The sequence below is a fragment of the Chenopodium album genome, chromosome 15, assembly GCF_948465745.1.
Source record: "Chenopodium album chromosome 15, dcCheAlbu1.1, whole genome shotgun sequence".
In the NCBI taxonomy this organism is placed as follows: Eukaryota; Viridiplantae; Streptophyta; class Magnoliopsida; order Caryophyllales; family Amaranthaceae; genus Chenopodium; species Chenopodium album.
In genome coordinates, this window is record NC_137848.1 from 5,086,087 (window position 1) to 5,113,231 (window position 27,145).

Below are 27,145 nucleotides of genomic sequence, written 5' to 3' on the forward strand. Positions count from 1 at the left end.
CATAGACATGATTTTATCCCTAAGACTATATGCATCAATAGCTTCCATTAAATGATGTGAAATGTTAAGACCGGTATGAGGGTATTCAAGCATTTTGAAATGAATGATGCGTTTTTGTAACATCCACTCATTATCTAACCAATGACAAGTAACACATAAATAATGAAGTTGGTACCCACTATCCCATGCATCGGCGGTTAAAGAAACTCTACTAGGAAGATTAGCTAATTCATTTACTAATCTTAATTTGTACTCTAGATAAGTCTTCATGGCAGCAGATCGAACGGTTTTTCGGGAGATTTTTTTGTGTTTTGGTTGTAGTGCTCGGTTAATATAGTTGTTGAAGGCATCATTTTCGGCGAAAAGAAAAGGTTGTTCTGCATGTACAATCATTCTCCCAAGTTCATCCCTATCTCTCTCGTAATTGTAAATGAAACCTTGTGGGTGGAATTGAGAAATTTTAGGTTGGGTTGGATCACTAGATGGTCCACCACATTTTTTTGTATGCCTAGTAAGGTGTCCCGTCCCTCCCTTGGTATCGGCCGAGAAAATTTTACCACAAGTCCGACACTTGCATTTTTTTCCATCTTTACTTAATTGATAATGTACCCAACATCCACTCTTTCTTTTGGTTTGAGCAAAATCCTCTTCGGTACACCACTCTAATATGTTAGGATTATGGGTGGATGGTTCACTCGACCCGCAAGCTTGTGTTTGGCTACCTTGGGAAGGAGGAGGAGGAGGAAATTCATATTGTTGAAATTGGGTTTGTTGAAATTGGGTCCAAGGAGCCATATCATCCATTTGTTCTTGCCCTCCCGTGTTTTGGGGATGAAAGAAAGGGGTGGAAGTGTTTGGAAAGGGCATGTTAGGAGAGGGAAAGGGCATGTTAGGGGGGGGCATAGACATTGAAGTGTTTGGGTTTGGTGATTCCCTACGTGTTGACTTGGCTTTTCTAGAGGAGGAGGAAACGTTCGGGTTTGATGCCATGATTAATTAATAATAATAACACAACTAACAATAACAAAGTAACAATTAACAACAATGAGATCAATGAGAATAAATTAGTAAGTAGTTTTTATATAAATTAAATTTTCAAAAATAATTATAATAATAGTAGATTACTTGGATCAATGAGATCCCAGGTAGGAGAGGTTAGGAGCGACGTTGTCCAGAGCCCAAATCCCGCCTTAGACAGATTTCAACAATCCAAATAACCCACAATTAAAATAGAAAGTAGTTTTTATATAATTAAGTAGTTCCAATAATAATAATAATAATAATAATAATAATAATAATAATAATAATAATAATAATAATAATAATAATGATAATAAATTAATAATAATAACAATAATAGTAACAATAACAATAACAAATTAAAATAAAGTTGAGTTAGATCTTACAATGACGCTTCAATGCTTTCCCAAATTTATAATTTCCCGAATTTTTAATTTCCCGAATGTAAATATAACAATTTTTTTTTTTTTTTTTTTTTTTTTTGTAGTAGACTAGTACAAGTAATAATAGTAAAAATGTAAAATTTATAAGAGAGTAGGAATTTTTTTTTTCTTTTCACAAAAGAGAGGAAGATTGTATGTTTTTTAGGAATTTGAGAATTGAGAATTTGGGAGTAAGAAAATTAGAGAATAAGAGAGAAGAGATGAGTTGATGAATTGTGAAAATTTTGGAGGAAAATATGAGGTATTTATAGGGGATTTGGGTGGGAAATGGGGTGGAAAATATGGCCGTTTATAGCTGTTGGAAAACGGCCATAAACGGCCATATTCCAACGGCTAGTGGCACGGGCCGTGCCGTGCCGTGCCGTGCCTGGCCGTGCCGGGCCGTGCCTGGCCGTGCCGGGCCGTGCCACGTGCCGTGCCGGCGGGTCGTGCCGGCGTGCCGGCCCACGTGCCGGCCACCGTGCCGCCCGCCGTGCCACGGGCCGTGCCCGTGCCGGTCCCAAAAAAGTTGTTCACGGCACGGCCCACGGCACGCCGGCGTGCCGCCGTGCCGTGCCGTGCCGGCCACCGTGCCCGTGCCGGGCCGTGCCGGAGTCGTGCCGGGCCCGTGCCGCCCGCGTGCCGGCACGGCCCGTGCCCATCTTTAGATCTGACTATCACATAAGAAGTGAAAAAAAAAAGAGAATAATGAAAATTAATTAAAAAAAAAAACGAAGTGATCGAAAATAAACTAAACTAATTATAAACTAGATCTGGCTTCAAAAAAAAAATTATAAACTAGATCTAACTCTATAAAAGAACTAAAGTTAAAAAAAATGTATAACAAAAAGGGAATAATATTAAAAAGAAAAATCGATTTCAAAAAAGCTCAAAACAAAATCGAAAACACATAAGATTCAAACCTCATAAACAAATTTTGAAGAAAATAAGTTTAACTCCAAGTTCACCTAGAATACCACGATATTCAGCAGCAACATTGTTAATACCACGTTATTAACAAGAAAACTAAATAAAAAATTCAATTATCATAACTAAAAGAAAATTCGAACAAAGTTTTTCAAAAAAAAAAAACAAAATTTATATACAATTATAAGAAAATAAATTTTCATCAAGGAAAAACGAAAATTTGAAAATTAGCCCTTTAATACGGAAAAACAAAAATACAAACTCACCTTGACAATAGATCTTGAATTATGAGAAAAGATCAGTACTTGAAATTTAGAGAAACATGAAGGAAATTAATGGGATGAGAAGGAAAGAGAAAATAAAGGAGGAGGGAGAAAGAGATGAGTACTCTCAATAGATTGAAATGAGAAGAAGGAGAAGATAGAAAAAGATGAGAGGAGGGAGTTATCAAGAATGAGGCGGAATTATCAACAGCAAAAAAAAAAAAAAAAAAGCTTTACCCTATCTCAACACCACTACACCAGTATGAGGAGGACCGTTGATTTTTTTAATCTATGGTTGAGAGTGGTGATCCGTGTGTGTTGTGGGAGAAAGCATCTAACCATTGATTTTTTAATCTATGGTTGAGAGTGGTGATCTGTGTGTGCTTGTGTGTTGTACATTCATCTACAAAAATATTATTCCCTCAATTCTTTAGTATTTTTTTGCTCCATTTGATCGGGATCAGTGCCCAAGACACGTATTAAAACATCTACTAAATTACTAGTATATCTTTATTTTCATACACGTAAAAATTATAAAAACGTTATATTAATGAAATGTATAAATAGATAAATTTAAAAAGATCACTAATGAAGTAATGAGTCTATAACTTTGTACTGATACATACGAATAACGATGATACGAATATTTAACTATGAGATGGTTAGATGTCATGTGTTAATAATGTGTACATACAATCGATTGAACTAATCAATATTACCTTGTTAATCAGTCATTAGCGTTTTCTTTCATTATACAAATCAAAGCACTTTGTAATATCTTCATAATTTCATGAAAATATATAATGATAAACGAGTCATAATTATAAGTCTTGTTGACTAATCAAGTATCGAATTACCAAATTACAAATTTCCATTTCACAAGAACTCATCATGACATCAAATCATGATTATGATACTATGCGTAGTATATAAATGATTAAATAAGAAGCATATAATAACCTAATTGTAAAACAATAATACATTAATAGTTTAATACACTAACTCTTATAATCTACTTTGTAATAAACTAGTAAGATTAGTATGACTAAACTTGAAACAGAACATAATATGTATTTATAAAATCAATGAGAATTTGTTTATAATATGATGCCTGAATATGAAATGATTCGCGGCTTTATATAAAACTTGTGAACGCAAAAGGTTAGCAAGTACTATCAAATTTCAAACCAAAACCATTTAACTGCCCGAATCCAAACAACTCGATAAACAATTTATTTTTTGAAACCGAAAACCGACCCGAACCGTAATTTAGTAAACTTGAAATGAAACCGATATGAATAACGTTAAAGTGGTTAAACAATCGAAGAACCGAACTAGTTATAAACTAAACCGAAAAAGAACCGAACCAGTTAAAAATTGAACCGAAAAAGAACCGAACCAGTTATAAACTGAACCAAAAAAGAACCGAACTGTTTCTAACCCGAAACCGTTTCCAACCCAAAACCGTTTCCAACCCAAACTGTTTGAACCGGGATAAAAACCGTTTACACCGCACCGTTAACAAAACGCAACCCGTCTGCACCGAACCGTTTACTACCCGAACTGTTTACAACCCGAACCGAATTAAAACCGCTTAAGAATAAACCGAAACCGAATCGAACCGAAAACTATTTAAACCGAACCAAAACCGACCCGTGAGTCAATTAAACCGATTCCAAACCGACCCGATTAAATACCGAACCGATTTCAAACCGAACCGAAACCGAACTGTCAAACCGTTTTGACAGTGCTATTGTATACTCATTTTTTTAATTACTCCAATTAAAGTTTCACAGTAAACACTTATTAATACCCATACAATTTATGTCGGAAGAAAAATTATATATATATATACGATGACATTGCCAAATAAGTACAGTACGGAGTACATGTAATGATCCATAATAATTTTGTTTCAAAACAAGCATGTTTTAAGTGTAAACTAGTGTGTGTCTCGGGCAACACCTCGGATTGCTAGTTTGTACTTTGTAATTCTTTAATTTGATAATTATGTTCAACAGTTTGTATAGTTAGTATGTGATTCGGGCGTTGCCTTGGATGTTATGGTTTTTATTTTTTTATTTATGCCTCATACGAAGTACGTATTTATTTTCTAATCTTGTGAAGAATAAATAAATTAATTAACCTCTAATTTGAAAGGAATATATAATGTTAATTATGTGAAATTTAAAACACTAATAAATGTTGGTTAATTGAGATGGTAAGTGTATAACCTTTATTTGATGGAGGTTGCACGTTCTATTCTAGATCAAACCATAATTTATTTATTTTGTTAAATGAAGTTGCAAGCTTATGTGTCGCATGTACTTTAAATAGTGACGTGACATTGTAACATTGTGTCATATACATTGAAGAGTGTCATGTGACACCGTTCCTTTAAAAGGAACATATTTTAATACGAAGTATATAGTATAGATTTGTATTGACAGATACTACGAAGGATGAGATAGTTCATCCATTACGGAGTATTACACTCTATTTATATACTTCTTTGTTCTTTTTTACTTGACCTACTTTGACTTTTACACTATTCACCATTACTTCTTTGACTGTCTTTTGTGAATTATATATAAAAAATATATCCACATGAGATCTTTCTGTAGTCGTCTCGATAAGTATTATCATAAAATATAACTTTTATAATTTTTAATTATGGAGAATTAAAATTATTGATCGATAAATTTTTATATTGGCAAACACGACAAAAGAAATAAGTCAAGTAAAAAAGAACAGAGGAAGGGTCTGTTCTTTTCAACTTATTTTCAGTTCAGTTCAATTTCTAATTTTCTTCTCTCACAAACAATTTAGTTCAGTTCAATAAATTAGAACAGGCTTGAAGTATGTCCCTAAATGATAAGAGAAATTAAATAAATTTGTGTTACTATTGTATTGACAAAATATGAGATAATTCATTCAATTATACACTTCAATTATATATATATATATATATATATATATATATATATATATATATATATATATATATATATATATATATATATATATATATATATATGTCCCTAGATAATTAAAAAATTTGTATTGACAAGATATGAAATAATTCATCCTTTATTAAACTCTCTGTATGTCCCTATATGACAAGTGAAGTTGCATATGCTAAAAAAAAAAGATAAGAACAGAAGAGGAATTTAATTTATTTATTTTAAGGAAATTGAGCTTTATTCTAGCTTATATGGGAGTATCCTATAGTTGTCATTCCTTAATTAATCTTTATCAGAGATACTTAGACACTTGTACATTTTATCATCTAAATTATCTGGATTTGTCATTTATATGATCAAATCAATCTATTTATATCTAAAAAATGATAAAAAAGCTTTCGAGTTATTGAAAATTAAAAAGTTCAAAGTTTCTCTGGTAGCCAAATCTTTGATGACGAATCAACTATGCAAGTATATACAGTATGCAAACGTATGATGGATTTTGAACTATATTTGGTATTAGCTAGTTCAAATAATTCATCATATAATAGGAAAAAAAAAAGACAGATTATCCTTAGGTATTTAGACCTCAGCAAATCACAAGGTCATATACTCAATTTGACATCTTTCAAAAGCAGCTTATGACATAACTAGCTTGTAAGGTAAACACTACACATCACACATGCGCTACAAACTTCACTTGAATATCATATGATCTCATCAAATCATAATCATTAACATATTCAATTACAAGCCGATGTATGTGGTAAACTTTATACACTTAATTCTTTTAATAACTCCCAATTTTGTACACAGGATTTGAATTATTTTTGTGTTCGTTTATCTTACTTTAACTTTATCTCTCATGTAATTTTAATGACCGGCATTAACCCTAGCTTGTTCCTTAAATTCTCTCTAAATACAAATGCTAAGAATACATAAAGAGATAGAAATCATGTACCCGGCCTTTAACATCTTGTCCTCCCTTTGCATGTAATTAATGTACTTTTCTAGCCCATAATTAGTACTTCGTATTATGTATCAAATGTAGAGCAAGTTGGATAAAAATAATGAGTACAAAATTAGTAGAGTATTAAGACAAAAAAATAATGTTAATTAGTTTACGAGTTCTAGTGAAAAAGTAGATAAAATACTTAAAAAGGTGGTCAAAGATTTTGGGATGAAGGGAGGGACCACGCGTCATGGTCGCCATTCTCCATATAGTGTGTGCGTGCCCTTAATTAACTACGAGCTCTTCTATACCGCACGGTTGGCCACTCTTTCGCACCTTCTCTTTCTCGCATCTTTTTTCCATCAATTCTCACGTTTCTTTTTTTTTTTCTTTTTTTTTTGTAAAAAAAATAAATAAAATTAATCATAATTACATACGTTATCATACTTAGGCTATGTTTTGTTATCTTTTCAGATCAGATAAAAATAAATAAATAAATTTCAAGTCAAATAAAATTAGAAAGATGAATTTTCATCATACTTTTATTATATGGGGTACGGTTTTTTGTCGTTATATATCTTTATTTTTTATAATGAAAAAATTATAAAAAAATTGCACATTAATAAAAATTATTATGAATTTAACAAAACTTCACTTGATATATTTTTTCCTTATAAATTAGCTACATATAGAGTCAAAGTTTAGTCAAATTAGACAACAGATCAAATAAAAAAAAAAAAAAAAATTAAAAAAAAAGGGGTGTGGGAAAAGTAGTAAAATGGGTAAATTAAACAAGCAAAACTTTACATAAATACAAATTTTTGATGCGGTTGGCCACATGGTGTGGCAGGAGTTACTTGTAGGGTGTTACTAGTTTTGGTCAGGGGTTACTTATAAGGTGTTATTGGTTTGGTATGGGGGTTTGGTCTGTGGTTTGTAGGGGTTACTTGTAGACTGGTTTTGGTCAGGGGTTACTTGTAGGGTGTTATTGGTTTGGTATGGGGGTTTGGTCTGTGGTTTGTAGAGGTTACTCAGAATACAAGTAACACCTGCAAGTAATCCATACAAGTAATCCCATAATACAAGTAATATCTACAAGTAACACCTATAGATAACCCCTAGCCTGCCGCACTGAAAAACCCCTGTTACATCTATACTTTTGAACATTTAGTTAAAAAAAATTGAACATTTTACAAAAAAATGAACATTTAATAAAAAAAATATGAACACGTCACAAAAATTGAACATAAACATGCAATTTTTATGTTTATATTTTACAAAGAAATGTTCATTTTGTATACTGTAAATGTTCAGTTTATATTACAAAACTATTGAATTATTACGAGTCAGGCAAACTTCTTTCAAAATTTGTCTGACTTGTAATAATTCAAAATTTGCGATTGTTCACATTTTTTTTTACTAAATGTTCAAAATTTGTTATCGTTCATATTTTTTAAATAAATGTTCAAAAGTATAGGCGTAATACATTGCGATTGTTCAGATTTTTTTTACTAAATGTTCAAAATTTGCGATGTTCAGATTTTTTTACTAAATGTTCAAAATTCGCGATTGTTTAGATTTTTTTACTAAATGTTCAAAATTCGCGATTGTTTAGATTTTTTTACTAAATGTTCAAAAGTATAGGCGTGATGCATTGCGATTGTTCGGATTTTTAAACTAAATGTTCAAAATTTGCGATGTTCAGATGTTTTTACTACATGTTCAAAATTTGCAATTGTTCAGATTTTTTTACTAAATGTTCAAAAGTATAGGCATGGTGCACCTATTTCTAGGTGCACCACAATGCATCTTAAAATTTGCGTTCCATATCTACCAATCTAAAGAAGAGAATTCGGACTTGAGATCTTGAACCAATATCTTAAATTTTTACTCTAGCCCATTGGGCCGGCCCAGATAATTTTATTTTTCTCTGTAACTAAAACTCAATAATCCGAAATAAGGCAAGAAAAGATAACATGCTTCCACTTTAATGATTGATATCTGAAAATGATCAAATTTTGAAGTATTTATTTCTTGCCAAACATTTAGTAATTATTCAACTGATATGTAAAATTACGAAGTAAAAAATAAAAAAGTATGCCTAATTTTGCAATTAAAAGAAACTAAATGAGGCTAATTTCACTTCAACAAATTGATATCCTGGTAATACTGAAGTCTTCTGATACTTCAGAGTTCATCCTTAGCAGGCTGAGGATTGTCAGAAGACGACTTGATAGGGTAGCATGCATCCATTGCAATGCCACACAGTCCTTCTTTGGCACTAACACCGCGTTGCATCCGAATGTAGCCCTTCTCACCCCATCCAGGGCCCCATGAGTTCTTCACTATCCAATACTTGGTTCCGTCTTGTGTTATTCCGTACCCTACTGCTGTTACTGCATGGTCCAAGTCTGTTCCACATTTTCCACTAAACACACCCTGCATTTATCAAAATAATCTTTTAATGAGATCTTTGTAGGGTGACTGAGGTCTTCATATTTTTATGTTATGAACCGATTTTGTAAAATAATGTATTGAAACGTTTGACATGACCGTCATTAACATCAACATATATTAACTGACTAGGATGTTACAAGAAGATTATAAGGGTTAGTTTATTAGTCGTGTTCTCTTCACTTGATTTCCACGAAATAAATCCATTAGTGTTTTTGTTAATTTCCACTACTGAACAAAAAATTTTACTGAATTTATCTCACCCTGAAGTTGAGGAGAATAGGACTATGATTTAGATGACTATTATACCTCAGAGTAAAGCTGCATATCAGAACCACTAGCATCAATAGCCACGGAAACAGGTTGATTTGCAACGGCTTTCATCAAAGCATCCTCATTATTTTCAGGCACCACCTCATAACCATCGATCTTCACTACAGGAGTGTTGGTCTGTAAATTGGATAAAATGATTCAATTACATGGGCAAGCTTATTACAAAAGTAATTCAAGGAAATTGAGGTGATTTCAACCTTAGCTGAGTTGCATGTTTCATCCTTAGCTGCATATGGGTAGGTGGTTTCTGCGACCACTCCACCGGCTTTCTTGATGTAACCCAAAGCATGCTCAACAAGTCCTCCGTTGCAGCCTTCGTTGTCATGGTCACAATCCACCAGTTCCTGCTCAGAGAGCGAGACTAATTGTTTGGTTTTGATCTGGTTGATTCCTTCTACTGCAGCTACAGTTGAGAATGCCCAACAGCTACCTGCAGTCAATGGATGATGATACAATGATATATGTCAGCACATCAGACTCTCACATTTACAGAGCATATTGTTTTAAATTAGAATATCAACAGTTGTGCAATTTGCCTGAAAACTTCACTAGTACAAAATCTTTAAACTGAAACTTATCATTGCATTGACGATCTAAGAGATATCACAATATAATGATCTGCATTGTCTACCTATGTGACACTGAATGTCAAGAATAAGGATTGATTATATGCATTAAAGTTTCAAGGAAATAATCATTTGCAGGGATAACTTGTGACGTTATGTATGTTACATCTACGTTTCTATTTATCTTTAATTATCTATGTTGAACTCTCGACACTCCTACAAGGTCATGGAATACTGACCAGACATGGAGATGGCTTGATTTTTACTCGTCAGTTTATATATCCTGATCTACATGTTGGTAGGTAAAAAAGAAATTGCAGATGATCTTATAACAAATAAGAACAACAGTCAAGCAGCACTTTGTCAAATACAGAAGAATTAATGCACCACAAAGCAGAAAAAAATTTGCAATCTATATTATCTAAGAGTAATTGTCGTATGAGAAACTAACCGCAATTCCCCTGATTCTTAACAGGGGTAACAGCTCCTTTAGCTCTCCAATCAACAGAAGCAGGAACATCTTCTAGTTTACCATGCATGAACTCTGTCACTGGACGTGGGTGGAACATTCTGTGATGCGCGATTTTAGACCCATAAGAGGTTCTAAACTCGTGGTTAGTCATGTCAGCATACATGTTCAGCTTTAGCTTATAAGGCTTATCCATCTTGTTCGTCTGGTGAACATGACGGGCATTAGCCTTGAACACGTTAAACCGCCTCTGCTTCTCCTGGAGGTCCCGGGAGACAGTATGGTGTGCCCTCCATCTTTCGTATAGATCCCAAAGGCTCTCTTCTGAGGCGAGATCTTTCTCATGGAAGTCGAAGCTCTCTGCAAGCCCCAGCACAAGGGCCGCGGAGAGAAGAACCAAGAAAAACTTAGCAGTATGCATTAAGAATTGGAAATTATTAAATATGGAAAGATTGATGTTAGCTGGTTTTGGTATGTCTTCTTGCAAGCAAGCATTAGAAATAGATATATAGCACAACATCAAGCAACATCGGCAATCATCTCTATGGTGATATGTTAGCTCTTTACCTGAAAATATGGAAGAAAAGTGACTTTTTTCATGGTTGAAATGTGTGTCGACTCAGAGGACCTGCCAATCTTATTGTTCAATTTTTGGCTTTTCCTCAGAAGCTGACGAATGAAGGCATCTTATGGAAAGCTTCTGTTACAATATAAGCAGTTTTTAGGGGAGGTGCACTGAGAAGCAACCGCTCTTAGATGCAGAGTTCTTAACAGAAATTGCTGCTCATGAAGCAGTGCCGTAAATCACCACTGATCATTTTCACATTGCTCTGAATATTATGGTTTTAAAGATACCTCACAATTTTCATTGCTACAAACACATTTTGGACATCAGTCTCCATCATAAAGCAAGAAAACCTTTAGAGCTGAGCAATTATGTCCAGCCTGATCGGTTTGATCCATGCTTGGAAATTTGAGTTATGCTCAATTAGCGCTCACTTGGTCAAGTTCGCCTCGGCCTGATTTTACAAGTCTTGGGCGCGATAACCTCAATTGCAAGAACTCTGCTTACATTGGACTTCATGGTCATTGATAGTTTTATCATTAGGCCTAAAATGTCTGTTTTAATGTTAATATCTTTGCTACTAAGAACGATTATCCACAAAGATGTAGAGGATTCTTATGTCTCGTTCGACAAAGTCTTATCTTTCTTTAGTACAGATGTTGAGGATTCTCAAGTCACACTTGAAACAATCTAATTTCTTTAAGTATCAGAAATTCATGAATTAGTTAAGAAGCAACACATTTTTAAGGAACTGCCACTAAAATTTTTCAAGAAAACTTATTTTTTTTCCGAAAATTTGAGAGAAGATTTCAAATAACAAGACTTTTAATTGTTTCAGGTAGTTGAAACCCATGAGCCTAACATGAGAGAACGGAAGAATGAGTAACAAAAATCAACATCTTGTCAAAAAAAAAAAAAAAAAAAAAACAATCATCAACATGAAACTATCTTCGGTGTTGCCGGTCTTCATACAAAATTAGAAGATAGCACAAAGTCATACAGTTTGTATCTATGTCAGGCGGGTGAATAGACAGGCAGTCAGCTTTGTTTCCGAGACAGTAAGCCAAGGGTAACATTGGAAGGGGAATCACAGATGTAGACTATTACAGATTTATAATTGAACATTAACAAATCAGAAGAGGCATAGATCAAGATATTCAAGCGAATCAATGCAAGAGACAAGAAGCAAATCTGAAATTTTGCCAATAATCCATGATTAAATATACCAGTGTACTTGCCATTGAATATTTTATAAGCTCAACACAGTACTTTGTTTATGACAGGAATCTTTCATCGAGATTATCAGAATGCAATTTATGAAAAGTTGATCAAAAGTCGGAATAAAAACACTCAAGGATAACAGCAAAATACAGATAGCTCCATGTAGGCTATAAACACAAAATTATGCAATAGAATCCCTTTGCTTCGCTTGTTGCATGAGCTCTTCTCTCACTCTCCTGATCTCCATTTCCTTCTCCTCTCGTTCTCTCTGCAAAAACAAACCAGAAGTTTGCTTTATTTTACATACAAGATCAAAGCCTCAAAATTACTCAGCCACAAAAAATTTGATTGGTTCAAATACTACGTACAGTAAATTTGACCTCTTGCAAGCACTCTTAGAACTTTTAATGAACAAAAAGGGTGGTAGGGTGGTTGTAGAACTTGTAGATCAGCTTAAGGCTTTATTGAGCATCTTCCGTTGACCTATAAGTCATCAATAAGAGAGATTTTATGCTGTGTGCTCTCACTCACTCACTCTCTCTCTCTACAGGGTAATGAAGTACAAAGCCTTCCATCCACCCTAACTATTATCTTATTCGATTATAAAGACTAGAAAATAATATATTTTTTCTTACATTCTTCCCCAAAATCACTCCACCTAAACTAAAGCAAAACTTGGCCGATTTATTACTTTCTGGTTTTGCTACACTCATCACAAGGTTTACCTTCAGCAGCTCATGCATTTAACTTTTGCTCTAATCAAGAGATTCAAATCTCAATACCAAACAGAGTAACATTTACGAGATCCAAGGTAACAGAGAAGTAAAATCTGCTACAGAAGCAGGAAAAATCAGAGCAGGAAAGTATATGATTAATATCAAACCAAGATCCAAATATACTGGATCACATATCAATCATCTAGTACTTACAAGAAACACAGAACCCAATTGCTACATTCATACAAGTATCTAACTGCCCACCTAGCCCCTAGAGGTAGTTATAAGAGATTATGGGAAAAGGCAAGGAAACTAATTACCATTAACCAAGACTAGAATATAGTCTACTACTAGAAATTCACTGAAGCAATCCACCAACATCATAGAATGAAATTGGTAAGTAAAATGCACAGAAGTGAAACGAGCTCTAATTACTTAACCAGCCAACATATCATATAAAGAATGAATACTAAATTTTTATTCCTTAACCCAAAAACATCATTTTCAAAAATCTAAGGCACTTCTCCAACCAACATTTCTATCTTCATTTTGGAAGAAAGGGGTCTGGTTTCTTTTTTGCCATCAACAATTCTATATTTTCGACACTTCAATCACGAGTACACAACATACAACTAAACTCAAACACAAGGACATGACATCCAATTCATACACATTTTCACTAGGGTAAAACAACCTAATTTAACACTAAATATCCTCCCTAAACAACATGAAGTAGATATGAAGTCCAGATAAACAGTATTGCTTATAATTCCCCAGCAATTTACACCCTCCGTCCTAAACTAATGTTGACATTGTAATTTAAACTAGTAATGGGACAACTAAATTCAGATGAAGGCAGTACCTTGAGACAAACAAACAGAGAAAATTCCCTAAATAAGGGATAAAAAAGAACAGAATCAAACTGATCAATCTCCGATAGAATGGGCAAACATCATTTATATGATTTCCCTAAACAATTAATAATTTTCAAATCAAAAAAGGATTCTAATTTCGATTCTTCGAGCAAAATTTTCATATTTTCCCCCCTCTTTAATTGCATTCCTACTACATTCCCAGTTAAATCACCAGATATAAATTAAAAATTAAACTTCCAATTTCCGTTATAAAAACTAATTCAATTGAGATTGAAGTTGGACAGAAAATGATAAAGCTAATAATAAGCAGTAAGTATGAAATTAGGGTTCGAGAAAACAAGATCAAATTTTGAAAGCAGAAAAAGGAAAGTAAGGAAAAAAGGGTATACCTTTTCATCTTGATGAAGAGCGATCCAAACATGAACTTTGTCCATAGATTGCCAGAAGGCGAATGCACCCAATGACATCGCGAAGAAAGTTCCCATTTTCACCATTTTCTCTCTCCTCTATTTTCTCTCTCTATTCAGATTATTTGGAGAAGATGAATTTCAAGATTAATTGTTCTTGTTTGGGAGAATAAAGCACAGATTAATGGGTCTAAGGTTGGTTTTGGATGGGGGCCCTTTGATCTAGGCCTTATTTCTTTGAAGTTGAGGTTGTGTGTCAAATGCCCTGTATTGTGGCCAAATCGGATATCCGATCAGAAATATGCACTCGTATCAAATATCAAATACTCCGTACTCCTTATCTAAAAAATGTGTGCCCAATCTATATGGTGCGGGTTGTTGATCGGTTTAAACTTTTATTTTTTTATTTTTTATTTTTTTTAATTTTATTAAATTAAAACATTTTTTTGTAAAATTAAATTAAATCATTCCAATAATTAAAATTAACTCTCAATTCAATTTTTAAATAGGGTTCATCATAAAATTAATTCCAATTTATTCTAACTCTTAAAATTGAATTGTTGATCATACACAAAATATTTTTATGCATAAGTCAACCTAATTAGTACTCCCTCCGTTTTTAGGTACTTGCTCCACTTTCCTTTTTCGGCCGTTTTTTTAATACTTGCTTCATTTCCTTATTTGGAAAGCTTTTATAGTATTTAATTTATTTTTTTTAACTAGTAAACCCAACATAAATCATATTTTATTAATTTCATATTCTCTCTCCTCCAATTCTCTCGAAGAGTTCTCAGCCACGAGCTACTAGAGACAAGGAAAGCTCTAGTAAGGCTAAAGTTGTAAATAGCCAATATGTTAGGACATAACATGCATCATCCATTTGGTAAGGGCATGAAAGTAAATTCATGTATAAGGCTTGTTTCAGAAGCTTTATGTTGCAGGGGCACGTGAGGAGTTCTCAATTTCAAGGTGACTATTCAGTTTCCACTTTTGAAACTTGATTTTCAAAATTGACTTGCATTTCACACTCCACACTTCTCTCCCCGTCTCTCTCTGTAGAGTAAGGGTTTACTCTGTGATCATCGGAATTTGGGGTTGTTAACGGCGGTGTAACGAAATTCGTCGGTGGTGTTGCAAAATAGTCGTGCGTTTGTTCGTAGCAGAACCAGGTATGTTTTTCGCTACATTGCTACAATATTTTTATTACATTTGGTTTGGTTGTTGTTGAGTTATGGTGGTGTTAAATTTAGTTGTAAAACCCATAAGTTATTGCGTCAATTGATGATTAAATACGTTTAAACCCCATAATTTGGAAAAAAGTTGAATAATTGGGTTCGGTGGTTGTTGTTTTTGTGGGAAAAACGTGGAATTTGCTGGTCCATGTTTATATTAAGAAAATTCTTGAGTTTTGAATTATGTTTTAAAACGGAGAATTTCTTGATGAATGTTGATTACAAGTGTTTTCTACCCTAGAATTTGAAGTTCATTGAGTTTGTGGTGTTAAATGTTGTTCAAAACCCTAGAATGTGGTGATAATTGATGATTATAAGGGTTTGTTTTTTGGGTAGGGATATTATTTATTTTATTTGAAAATGTCAGATTTTGAAATAGGATTTGTGAAATGTGGTTAGTTAATTGTTGTAAATATGTTCTACGATCATGTATAAGTTGGGATAAATTCCACTGTAGTTGGTATATATGTTAATGAAAGTGGTTGGTACACCATGGTAGATTGTTTGTGTTGAAATATGTGTTAAGGTTGTGTATAATTGATTTGCTTCATTTTAGAAGCACGAAATGTACTGAAAGTTGGTAATTAGTGTGACTAAATCTATTTGGGAAACGTTATGTGTGTTTGTAAGTGAAAGATTTGTTTGAGAGAGCTGAGTTTTGATGTACCCATCTTACGGGGTTGTTGTGTAGTTGTTGCAGGTATAGTGACATGGTTCGTAAAAGGAATGGCCCTGCAGTTGGAAGTAGGGCAAAACTTGGGGTGAGTTGTTGTATTATTTTCAATTTTAAGCAATAATGTATTGGGGATGTATTGTTATTTTCCATATTCATTTTTGAGGCGATTAATGTGATGTTTTGTTGATGATGTGGTAAAAATAGCTGACTATGAATGAAGTAGAGAAGGGGCGGGTTGGGGTCTCAGCGAAATTGAAACCTGGCGTGGCTGGAGAAAGTGGTGGTATGGTTGAAAGAAGACCAAAAAGAAATCGAAATGGTGAACCAGTTGTGAATCCTCAAGTAAGTTACATGGAGCAATTGATTGCTAAAGGCTTTGGGGGACCTATTGGATCGGAAGAGGATGAAGAATCAGAACATGAAAGTAATGGCCGTAGGGTGAGTGAGGATGATGGTTCTGAAACTGGAGGAAGGTACCAAGCACAGGATCAATATGTTGATGTTAATTATGTAGAAGATGAGTTTGTGACTATAAAGAGTAAAAGAGCAAAAGGTAAAGGTGTAGTGGAGAGCAGTAGGCGTTCTGCATGTGATAAGCTCGCAAAAGTGAGGGCAGCGGTGTTGGGGAGACTTATTGATCCACAGCAGCAGCAGTATCAACAATTGGTAAGGGATTTGAGTAGAATAGTTGGTCATTTTTATTTTGAAAATGATTTGTTTGTAAGCATTATATTTGTTGTTTATAGGCACCTAATAATCGACCCTTGGGAGTTATTGTAAAGGAGAAGGAGAGGGTTGTTGAAACCTAAGTGTTCAATTGCGTCAGGAGGGTATGTGTAGTGTAACTGTTGGTATTAGTTACTTATTTACATTGTGAAGGGTTGTGCATATTGTAATTTGTCAATTATTTACATGTGATGATGGTGTGTGTTGTTTTGCAACACAGCCTGCGAATGTGGTTTGTCGAGTGGATGCATTTTCAAAGCTGATATCTGAATTGGATAAATCAAGGGTCAATGTGGTGCAAGAGATGGGCTTTGGTGCACTATTGAATCTTAAAATTAATCGGTTGGATCAGAAGTTTTGTTATTGGCTGTTGACAAGGGTCGATCCAGATAGTAATTTATTTGCATTTGGAGATGGGAAAGAGCTGCCTTTATGTCTTGTACAGTGGAATTTAGTGCTTGAAATTCCTTACTGGCTTGTCACAGTGTCATTGGTATGTGATGGGGTTGATGAAAATATGCAAGCAAGAATTAGAGCGATAGGAGGATGGTTTGGGACGGTAGATGCTAGTGGGAGGACACATTTATCAATTGGAGAAGCTGAGAAGGCGTTTGTCATGAAGTTGGATGAAACTAAAGGAAAGTTAAGAACGGAGGAAGATGTTTTTCATTTTAAGTCAGCCTTCCTTCTTGTTGTTTTAGGGCAGCTACTATGCCCCACTACTGATGGGGGGAATATGTCAATATCTTTGCTTCCAGCAGTTTCCGTTGCCGCGGAAGCGCAGAATTATAACTGGTGTGATTTTGCCTTTTATTGGTTGATGGCGTATGTGTCGAAGTTTAAGGTTAAGTTTGATAAGTATGGATTTGTGTCCGGCTGCGGTGGATATACATTATTTCTAATGGTAAGTGATCTGTTTTATTGTTTACATGTTTTGTAATTAGAACTACTGTTGTAGTAGCTATTCAATTATTTTTGTAACTAGTGTAGATTTTTTACATTGATCATTTGAGTCTGACTCCGCTCTTTTGGAACGAGACTCCTCGGATCAATGTGTGGACACAATCGGCAGCTATGGGTGTTATTGAAGCTGATCGGAAGGCCACCGGTGATTTTGGGAAGCTGAAGGTAAATTAAAGGTTAATGTAATAGTTATATTTTGTGTTACTGAAGGTGAAGTTTGATTTATGAAATTTATTCCAGTCTATTAATGTTGCGTACGGAGAGAGGCATCCTCGTATAGCAAGGGACAAAAGGATTCCACCAAATCTGATGGGGAAGTTTAGTGAGGATCTGATAGTACGGACGATAAGTAACATGAAAGTAAAGGTTTTCTATGGATTTGGAACATGTAATGAATTTTTGATTTTATTTTATGTTTGCATTGTTTTTGTAGGTGTTGAGAGTGCTTGATCCTTGACTGGAGTATATTGAAACGTTGTTGGAGAAACTGACCAAGAAGAAGCGTCCTAAGGCGTCTGGCTCTTCTGAAAGAGTTGTTGAAAAAGAAAAAGGTTTGGAGGAGCCTCTTGTTCCTTTTGAGGAAACTTTAAACAGAATAGCAACAAAAGCTATTCTTTGTGATGAAAATGGTGTTGTAAGTGACATGAACAATGAATCTGCAGTAGATGTTAATAATGAAAATATAGTAGGGGACAATGTTGGTGATAGTGGAGATGGAGGTGATAGGGAATTGAGCAGGGAGAACCTTGAGGCAGATGGAGGAGGTGGCCATGGAGTAGGGTCAAAGGGAGGAAGCAAAGAGAATGTTGAGTCAGAGGGAGGTGCTGGCCATGGACAAGGGTCAAAGGGAGGGAATGAGAATGTTGAGGCAGTGGGAGAAGGTGCCCCTAGAGAAGTGTCAAAGGCAGCAATCGAGAACGTTAGGGCACAGGGAGAAGTAGGTCATAGTAAGGTGGCTACTATGCAAGCACCAAAGGAAAGGAGTTCAAGTAAAAGGGTTTGTGCTGAAGTTGTTGTACCTGCTGAAAAGGCTAGGATTTTGGGAGGGGTAGCGAGGAAGATTTTAACAATGATCAGGAATTTCAGCCCTAGGACAGACAAGACCTGGTAAGTTAATAGGTAAATATTGAATTCATAATTTGTAAAGCTCTTAAGTTAATAGGTAAATATTGATTTTATTGGTAAACGTATTTTTCAGGGGTATACCATTGATCGAGTGCCAGGGCATGGATGCTACAACGACGGACTGTCATGGAGTGTTGTTCATGCGAGATAGGGTAAGCTCCCAGTATGTGAGGATGGCTGCCAAGCTGTACACTTGTGAGTGGGCCAAAGAATTTGAGGGGAAGAGCAGGAGGATTATAATTGATGTAACTTTTTCGGTAAGAAGAAAATTTATCATGCTAAAGATGTTCAAAATGTGATGGGGATTAATCCTTTTGTGGTTTATTTGTGAAAGCTAAAATATTGCATGACATTAGTTGTTTCTGATGGTAGATCCTTTTTATTAATTTATCGGTAGGAACATACATATGCGTTACTAAAAAAGTTGTGTCAAAGCATTAATTGATATCACAATTTTATTGTTTGTGGAACTCAAAACATGGAAAAATATAAGTTGGTTTGTTTGTGGAACTTTAGAGCATTGGAGAGTAGGTACTTAAGTGTGATTTTTTTATTAATGGGGGTATGTAATTGTGTGGTGATGCAATATCATATTATTAGGGTTCTTCAAATTATGGTTGAATGGAATTGCAGAAATTTTTTCTTTTGTTTTCCTGTATGTTTTATGTTTATTTGTTTTTCCCTTTGCTGTGAGTTTTTGCTGGTCATGGGAGGATTTCTTGAAGAATATTGGTGTATTTACTGGAGCACAATCCTTTTTCTTACCTCTTTAAGCTTCATACATCATTTCATTACCAAAAACCAGAAGACAAGCTAAGAGCCTTGGGTAAACTAAATTATTTTTGGCAATCTAAAAAGCCTTGTGTGCATTTGTGGCAGGAACATGTGATTGGGGGTGAGGAAACAGCTGAGGTGGCAGCAGCCAAACATGGGGGGAATTTGAAAGACGTGGGGTACAAAAATATTGCAGTGGTAAGTGCCGTTTTTTTGTGAAGTAGTCTTGGATACGAAATGTTGTGTTGTCTTATAAAGGAGCTTATGTCCACCGATGCAGTTGTTTCTTCCTGTTATTGAAAAGGAACACTGGTGGTGTGCTGCGTTTGACATGATTGAGAATACCATATATGTAATTCACTCCATGGTGAGCGATGGCGCAACCGAGCATAATGCACTCTTGTTGAAGCTGGTAAGACTCATACGCTTAATGAAAAATAATTGATAATGTAAACTGCTAGTGTTCATCATTTCCCCCTACGTTGTGTAGGCGTCTGCAGTTGATGTGTTGTTGAAGACTTTGTACAAGTCCTGGACATCGCCCACCGTAACAAAGTGGCCCATAAAAAATGTGGAAGTCAAGTAAACTGACAAGTAAGTTTGGTGGTTTAGAAAGTGTTGTCCCTTACATTATACCGTGTTTGCTGCTAATTTTTATGCCCTGCCTGTTATGTGCAGCCAAAGTTGCGGAATTGTTATGTTGTTGTGTATTAAAGAATGTGCTTATGGTTTCATGGAATGATTTGTCGTGGTAAATATCTTGCACACATCTTGTTTTCATAAGTTGTGATAGTTGTTTTGATAGCATAGTTAAAAATGTTAATGTACTAATGTTCTGTTTTGTAAAATAACAGGAGAGCTTGAAAGATGCTAGGGACGGTCTACTGTTTGATTATCTGCACAGCGATTTCAATGAATTGAAGCCAAAATTTGAAGAGCTGGTTTCTGATGTAAAGGAGTTGAAGTAGTGTACATCTGATTAGTTGATGTGAAGAACTGGTCTTTTTTTGTTGTGTAAAAAGTATTAGGGTATTGGATATTGTGAAGCTGAACTGATTAGTTAGTCTGCATTTTTTGGTGCTGTGAGACATTGTTGATCAATTAAATCAGCTAAGTTGGAGCTTAATTATTTTGGCTAATGGCTTAATCTGTAATCGCCATTGAATATTTAATAGGTTCAGGTTATGTTGTTGTTGATAAGCCAATGACTGAATTGTACATTTTATGGGTAAGGCATCATCTAACTTGTAGTGTTAAAGAAAACATAACCTCGACTTGTTTGCATAAGTTGTTATACTGTTGGGATTTTTTTCATCATGTACGTTTGATAGTATATGTGCTAACTATGTTGGTATTGCATGTGATAATGGTGTATTTGGTATATTTGTATGTTTTACCAAGTCAATTTTAGTATATATGTTGAATATGTTGGTATTCAGTGAAAGTTGAAAATTTCTTCCCCCACATTTAGTCTTTTAACCCCAAGTAAAAATTAAATTCATAGGTACAACGACAATTACGAACTAAGCATAAACGTACACTCTAGTACATTTACTAGGAACTAAAATTAAATATAAACTCCACTACTACATCATTAACTAGGAAGTAAACCTAAACATAAACTCCGCTACTACATCATTAACTAGGAACATAATCTAAACATAAACTCCGCCACTACATCATTAAATAGGAACTTAACCTAAACATTAACTCCGCTACTACATCATTAACTAGGAACTTAACCTAAACACTAACTCCGCTACCTACTACATCATTAACTACGAACATAAACCCTGAAACCGCTATGAACATTAACTAGGAAATAAACATAACATTGACTCTGCTACTACAGTAACTTGCCTTCCATCACTCAGAAACATCCTCATCTGATGAGGTATCGAACACCGACTTACCGTAAATTAAACGAGCTCCCCTCTTAGTAATCAATTTCACCATTGCGGTGTCTAGTTTTGTGTGAAAGTCTTCTGGTAACTCAAATATACTTGGCGGCTCCTTCAACAGCAAATCCATCCTAATCGGGGGTTCAATTCCGTTGTGGTGTAATATTTTGTTCCGGAAAATCAAGTAAGCCTCCTGGTTTTCCCTTATTTCACGACACATATCCATAGTAGAAAAGTGGATCCAGTCGAAAGTGATGTCAACCTTTTCTTTTATGGTTGAGAACTTTCTTCCAAGGACTAATAAACCCCATGGAGCATATTGATGGTCGTTCAACTTGTTCATTATCTCATCGTACCAAGCAGTCAAAGGCATGAACAACGTTAAAAAACGAATCAAGTGACGGTAAAATACCGGCTTAACAATGCACTTAATAGTGGTCTCCCTTAGCTTCTTCAAGTTAAAACTAAAGGCCATCTTAAAAACATCAAGTAAGTAGAATAAGAAGCAATATGCTTCTTTCCTAAATTTCCTCGCCTTTCGTAGACCTAATGGAGTGAGATAGGGTTTGGAAGGGTCAAATTGAGTACCTGAAATGCCTTCTGATCCACTACGAGCAAAAGCTGCTAGGAGATGACTCACAATCAAGCATGATGATCTTTTCTCCACGGCTAATGCACCAATTTTGTCCTTCACGTCTCTCTGAGTTGGGAGTCCATAACGGTTGGAGCATAGTTGTCTTATTCCTCAATATCTTCTTCATGAAGTCGTGCTTTGGGCTTATTATCTTCCTCAACTATAGCTTTTCCTTTTTTCCTTGTAAGAAAGCCGTCGTCTAACAGCTACGGAACGGGGAGGCAAGTCCTTGTTATGGTCGTGAAAACCATGGTTGGGTGGAGTGTACTCCATTTGAGGTTTTTAAAGAGCAAGGGTTTTAGTTGGAGGAAGCTTGATGTTGATGTAGGATGATAAAGGGCGTCCTTAAAAATATACCATGAACTCACTCTCACTCAACTGAGACTTCATTCAATAAGGCTATTGGGTGGTTGAAATGGATATTAATATTTGTGTTAAATATATTATGGTTATTAGTCATTCGTAAGTCAAATCAATTTATGGCAATGCACGACACTACTCAAGTGTAGGTATTTCATTATCCAAACAAAATGGTTTTTAACACCAACATATATAAATTTTATATACCAACATATTTAGATTAAATACCAACTGAAGAAAAGTACAGATTGAACGTCAATTACGATTAAATGCCAAATTGTAAAATATTGGGTGTTGGGTATAAAGGAAGCACAATATTCAACACTCTTTTTTCATAAATTAAGGAATACCTGTAAGTGAATGAAGTGTAATTCATTTAATTTTCTTCATCAAATTAGAAGGAACATTTACTCCTTCTTTATTTTATCTTCAACAAATTAGATAACACATTTACACCTCCTCACCTACTAATGTAAATGAGTACATCCCATCATGTAATCTACACAAATTTATTCTGTTTAAATATCTTCCCTAACCTAACTTGTTGTCACTACTTTTCTACACCAAAAAAAAAAAAAAAATGAAAGAGGAGGGTTCTTCTTCATCACCAAGAAGAAGCCCGAAGGGTCATGGTCCTCGTTATTCTTATGAAGAGAAGGGAAAATTCAAACTAGGAGAAGATAGTGAAGATAGTAAAGCCAACGACCATGCCGAACACGGCGAGAGGAAAATTAAGGATGATATTAGATCAATTTCTGTTGACAACTGGTCAAAGAAAATGATCCATCATCACCAACTTGCAATGTTTGGGGGGAAGTCAAATGCGTCTGTGAACGACATTTTTTTCCACCCTGATTATCCTTATTTGTCTCCATTGCAAATAGGGAGGCTAAGAACATTCAAGAAAGAGGCCTTTTGGTTTCTTTTTTATCTGCTTGATGTTTACAAAATGGCTTTTATTTTTAATGTCTTTTTGTTAAAACAAATATTATTGAACTGCATGGCTAGGAAGTGCAACTACCGCTGGCTTGGCCAATTCTTCGAGTTAATCAAGCCATTATAAGCGTGGCTCGAAGATGTTACTAAGCAAATCGAAGGTAACGTCGAATAATCAGGGAAGTGGGGTCTTTTGGTTTTAGGGAGGAAGTTCACTGCAACAGTAACACCAAACATTACGTGTGAATGGATGAATTTCTCACATGATGATATGTTTTACTCACTTCAGGAGGACGAAAAGAAGTACCTTGTGTTCAAAAATTACATGATTGAGCGAAATGGTTTTGACGTAAGAACAAAAGCATCTTTTACTAGCTAGTCCTTACAACAGAGACGAGCTTCCAGATGAGTACAATCACCGTATGATGACAGCTTTACAGGGATGAACCAATTTTTTAATATCGAACGCCTATGATGACCGCTCTACCAACGGAGAGTACTCTCCTTATGATGAAGACATATGAGTACTAAAATGGGATGAAGGGTTCGTATATGTTAAGTTTTAGTTGGTTTATATCGTAAGTTATGGTTGGTATTTTATTCATATCTGTTGGTATCTAGTGTCTGGCAAAAAGATTTAGTAAATTAGTAAATTGTTAGTGTGATGCAATGTTTAAGCTGTAGTAAATTAGTAAGCTGTAGTACATTATTAAATTGTTATTTTGTATCAATGTTTATGCTTTAGTAAATTAGTAAATTAGTAAGGTGTAGTAATGTTTAGTCTATTGTTATGTATACCTGTTGAGTTATCCAATATCCTACCAACTTTTGCCTAGTAAAAACGTGTACCAACTTGTGCGTATTTAGTACCAAATGTATTATGCAATGAACAACATACCAACTTAGTTAAAGTTCATACAAACTATTTACAACATTATACAATTATACCATAAATGATTTAAATCATACCAAACACTTTTTGTTCTCACAAACCATAAACCCATGAGCCGAATAATCATTCACATACATTTGAACGAAATATAAATATATAAAATGTTAAATGCGGTACTTTCCATGTTTAACAAGCGAAATGTAGAAGGGAGAAAGTACTACTGCTGTAATCTATTCACCATATCCGTAACAGATAAGATCCCAAAAGTATGGCAAAATTAGGGATCAAATTAGTAATAAGTTACATCCTAAAAATAAGAAAAACTACAAGAAGTCTCAAAGCAATTGTAATACGCTTAATTGACCTAACAACACCACGAATATCGACGACGTAATTGGCGAGTTCCCCTAATCCAACTTCAACTAGCCTTTTAGGAATCATTATGTCAGACCAAATAAAGTTGTGATCTTCAACCCACTTGAAAGAGTTGCATCGTTGACACTTATAATAAGGTCTACCCGGGTTAGATGAGGAGTCGGAGAACCTGATGTCAGCAATAACCGACACACAACAAGGGCATCGGTATGCTCCACCCACAAAATCTTCATCTCACCTTCCGATCTGTTAAATCTCGGCCGCTGTGAAACCATCAAATTCATGGTCAAGGGCTTTTTTAGGGGGGAAACTGAGAGGCTTTACTTTTATCTTTTATATGATTTTGGGGTTCAAAGTATTATTTTTATTGACAAATGAAAGGGCCACGTTTTTCATAACATATATATATAAACAATCAATTATATAAGCACACTTTGTAATTATAACAAAACTTACTTAATGAGAGTTGATTTTTGGAGGCAGTCCAAAAGTTAAAATTCGAATTAGAATCTGGGTTGGAGGGAAAATTCCCGCTCTACTTTGACTGAGTACTCCACCTCGTAAATTGCACAAATGAAGTACATTTGTGTCATCCTTTTACTTTGTCGAAGTACGGACATTAAAAAATACCAACAACCATCTAAAGAATACCAACAACACCTATTCAAGTATTGAAAGGTATTATTTTGCGTAGATGTATACAAACATAGATGTTGCAAGTACCAACAAACAAATTTCTAAACAACTCTGGTCGAGTGCGTCAAAAACCAATCAAATACCCAATATATGTTTCAAATGTGTAAAGGGACGTTTTTAATATGTAGTAACATGTATTTTGGTGAATATATCTACTCCCAACAACTTATCATATTATACCATCAGTTTGTGGATAAAGATTAAAATGGACTACAAAGGGTACCTAAACAACTAACATTTATATTGGCCATCGGTACTTCTATTTACAAGTACTCTTTATGATTGGGGTATAAATACAACAAGACATTTTAAAACGTTCTTCCCTAAAACTAAAGATGGGGAGAACATATTGTGAGCCAAAGAAATCTTCAATTACAAACCGTATTTATCAAAGGAAAATTAAATGATTAAGTAATGTTGAACCCAAATTACATCCCAAAAATTGTATGTATGTCGATCCAATAAAGCCAAACACCCCAGAAATAGATTACTCGGGTTGCAAATACTACATCGACGAGTTCACAATGTTAATCGGAGACGCGATTCTGGATGAGATTGTCCGATAAGAAATGCTAGCTTCTAGAAAGGGGAAGGTCAAGTTTTTAGGCAACAAACACCTCCTTATGAAGACGGGGGATGGTAAGATTGCACCATCGCACTTACCTCACATGGAAGACCTCGGTGACTACACGGGGAAGTTAAATGCGTTTTTCGATTGGTGTTTTCAACAATTGGAGGTTGGTGAACTTGTCCCCAAACATTTATTACCAATTTTTGATCCACAGCCGGTGGTTAGACCGGAGCTAACACTACGTTTCCGGCTACCCACATCCCCAAATTATTTATTTATAGGGACCTTCACAGACACCTTGCACTTAATGGTAGTACACACCAAGATTTATGATTTCAAAATGAAGGTCGACTCTCTTGAATTGTCAAAGACATGGAGAAGGTATCACGCTGTTGAGGTAAGTTCGAGCACCTTAGTTGCCAAAAACAGAGACCCCATTATAATTGGAGAATACATTGTAGTTTGGAATGCTAGGGGTATGACTAGACAGTCGTTCATAGAAAATTTCAAAAAGATTGACGAGATACTTAATTCGGTTGCTATTCTAATCACTGAGAGTCGTACACCGGCAACCATGATCGATCGGTTAGGCAAAGAACTACCAATTACTGCTTTCATGCTTTTGGACAAGATGAAGGGCCTGAGGGAATTGTACTAGGATGGAATGCTACTTACTTGAAGCCCCAGTACTTACACTGGGCAATTGGCATCGATTTCGGTTGTCTCCTCAAGGTGGATTTCAAGGTAGTTTGTTTATTGTCAAATTTGTAAATTTCTTTTTATTAATAATATGAAATTAATTTTGGCGCATCGCAGACATTTCGGACGGATGGCATTGAGAAATATGAGACGTACGAGGTGGAGGAAAAGGAAGACAATGATGCCACAGAAATACTTCGTGAATTAGAAGAATACGAAGGATTTGTTTGATGAAGAAGACAATCCATTACAACATGACGTTAAGTTTATTTGATTAATTTTTGTTCTGATTTTTATTTTGTATGTTGGTATCTCCAAAACTTGTATGTTGTATGTTGGTATTATTAGCTGATTAGTTACTAAGTTATGATTACAAAGTAGCTAGTTGGTATATAGACGAATAATGTTGGGGATACGAGGACATAATTTTTT

The 27,145-nt window shown here is 34.9% G+C and overlaps 3 protein-coding genes and 1 long non-coding RNA gene across 7 annotated transcripts; 2 read left to right on the plus strand and 2 right to left on the minus strand.

Annotated features, from left to right (window-relative positions):
- Window positions 1-8,639: 8,639 nt before the first annotated feature.
- LOC145581682 (vignain-like) lies at window positions 8,640-10,805 on the minus strand. Its single transcript, XM_081638710.1, has 4 exons — window positions 10,352-10,805; window positions 9,532-9,764; window positions 9,311-9,451; window positions 8,640-8,986 (listed from the first exon to the last, which is right to left on the minus strand). Exons 1-4 carry the CDS (start codon window positions 10,788-10,790, stop codon window positions 8,735-8,737), a joined length of 1,065 nt encoding a protein of 354 aa, XP_081494836.1. The 5' UTR covers window positions 10,791-10,805; the 3' UTR covers window positions 8,640-8,734.
- A 1,342-nt stretch (window positions 10,806-12,147) lies between these two features.
- On the minus strand, window positions 12,148-14,439 carry LOC145581683 (uncharacterized). The gene is made up of 2 exons (XR_014099661.1): window positions 14,136-14,439; window positions 12,148-12,423 (listed from the first exon to the last, which is right to left on the minus strand). It is a non-coding gene; the product is annotated as an uncharacterized LOC145581683 (long non-coding RNA).
- Window positions 14,440-15,121: 682 nt separating this feature from the next.
- On the plus strand, window positions 15,122-18,323 carry LOC145581685 (uncharacterized). 4 transcript variants are annotated; one of them, XM_081638715.1, is made up of 5 exons: window positions 15,122-15,322; window positions 16,077-16,146; window positions 16,266-16,727; window positions 16,808-16,891; window positions 17,008-17,147. In XM_081638715.1, exons 2-4 carry the CDS (start codon window positions 16,096-16,098, stop codon window positions 16,868-16,870), a joined length of 576 nt encoding a protein of 191 aa, XP_081494841.1. In that variant the 5' UTR covers window positions 15,122-15,322; window positions 16,077-16,095; the 3' UTR covers window positions 16,871-16,891; window positions 17,008-17,147. The 4 variants fall into 4 exon arrangements, with proteins under 4 accessions (XP_081494841.1, XP_081494842.1, XP_081494838.1 ...); XM_081638716.1 differs by having other exon boundaries at window positions 16,086-16,146; XM_081638712.1 differs by lacking the exons at window positions 15,122-15,322; window positions 16,077-16,146; window positions 16,266-16,727 and adding exons at window positions 17,778-17,915; window positions 17,991-18,086; window positions 18,184-18,323 and having other exon boundaries at window positions 16,809-16,891; window positions 17,008-17,691.
- LOC145581684 (uncharacterized) lies at window positions 18,218-20,941 on the plus strand. The gene is made up of 7 exons (XM_081638711.1): window positions 18,218-18,857; window positions 18,949-19,132; window positions 19,755-19,847; window positions 19,930-20,061; window positions 20,140-20,243; window positions 20,328-20,400; window positions 20,504-20,941. Exons 1-5 carry the CDS (start codon window positions 18,394-18,396, stop codon window positions 20,233-20,235), a joined length of 969 nt encoding a protein of 322 aa, XP_081494837.1. The 5' UTR covers window positions 18,218-18,393; the 3' UTR covers window positions 20,236-20,243; window positions 20,328-20,400; window positions 20,504-20,941.
- Window positions 20,942-27,145: the final 6,204 nt, after the last annotated feature.

Coding starts and splice junctions, on each gene's coding strand:
- LOC145581682 (XM_081638710.1), bottom strand. CDS start 10,790: ATGCATACTGCTAAGTTTTTCTTGGTTCTTCTCTCCGCGGCCCTTGTG. Junction 9,765..10,351: donor TAAGAATCAGGGGAATTGCG/GTTAGTTTCTCA, acceptor CATTGACTGCAG/GTAGCTGTTGGGCATTCTCA. Junction 8,987..9,310: donor ATATGCAGCTTTACTCTGAG/GTATAATAGTCA, acceptor TGATAAATGCAG/GGTGTGTTTAGTGGAAAATG.
- LOC145581685 (XM_081638712.1), top strand. CDS start 17,092: ATGGGCTTTGGTGCACTATTGAATCTTAAAATTAATCGGTTGGATCAG. Junction 17,916..17,990: donor GTGATTTTGGGAAGCTGAAG/GTAAATTAAAGG, acceptor AATTTATTCCAG/TCTATTAATGTTGCGTACGG. Junction 18,087..18,183: donor AGTTTAGTGAGGATCTGATA/GTACGGACGATA, acceptor TTGTTTTTGTAG/GTGTTGAGAGTGCTTGATCC.
- LOC145581684 (XM_081638711.1), top strand. CDS start 18,394: ATGAACAATGAATCTGCAGTAGATGTTAATAATGAAAATATAGTAGGG. Junction 19,848..19,929: donor GGTACAAAAATATTGCAGTG/GTAAGTGCCGTT, acceptor CCACCGATGCAG/TTGTTTCTTCCTGTTATTGA. Junction 20,062..20,139: donor ATGCACTCTTGTTGAAGCTG/GTAAGACTCATA, acceptor TACGTTGTGTAG/GCGTCTGCAGTTGATGTGTT.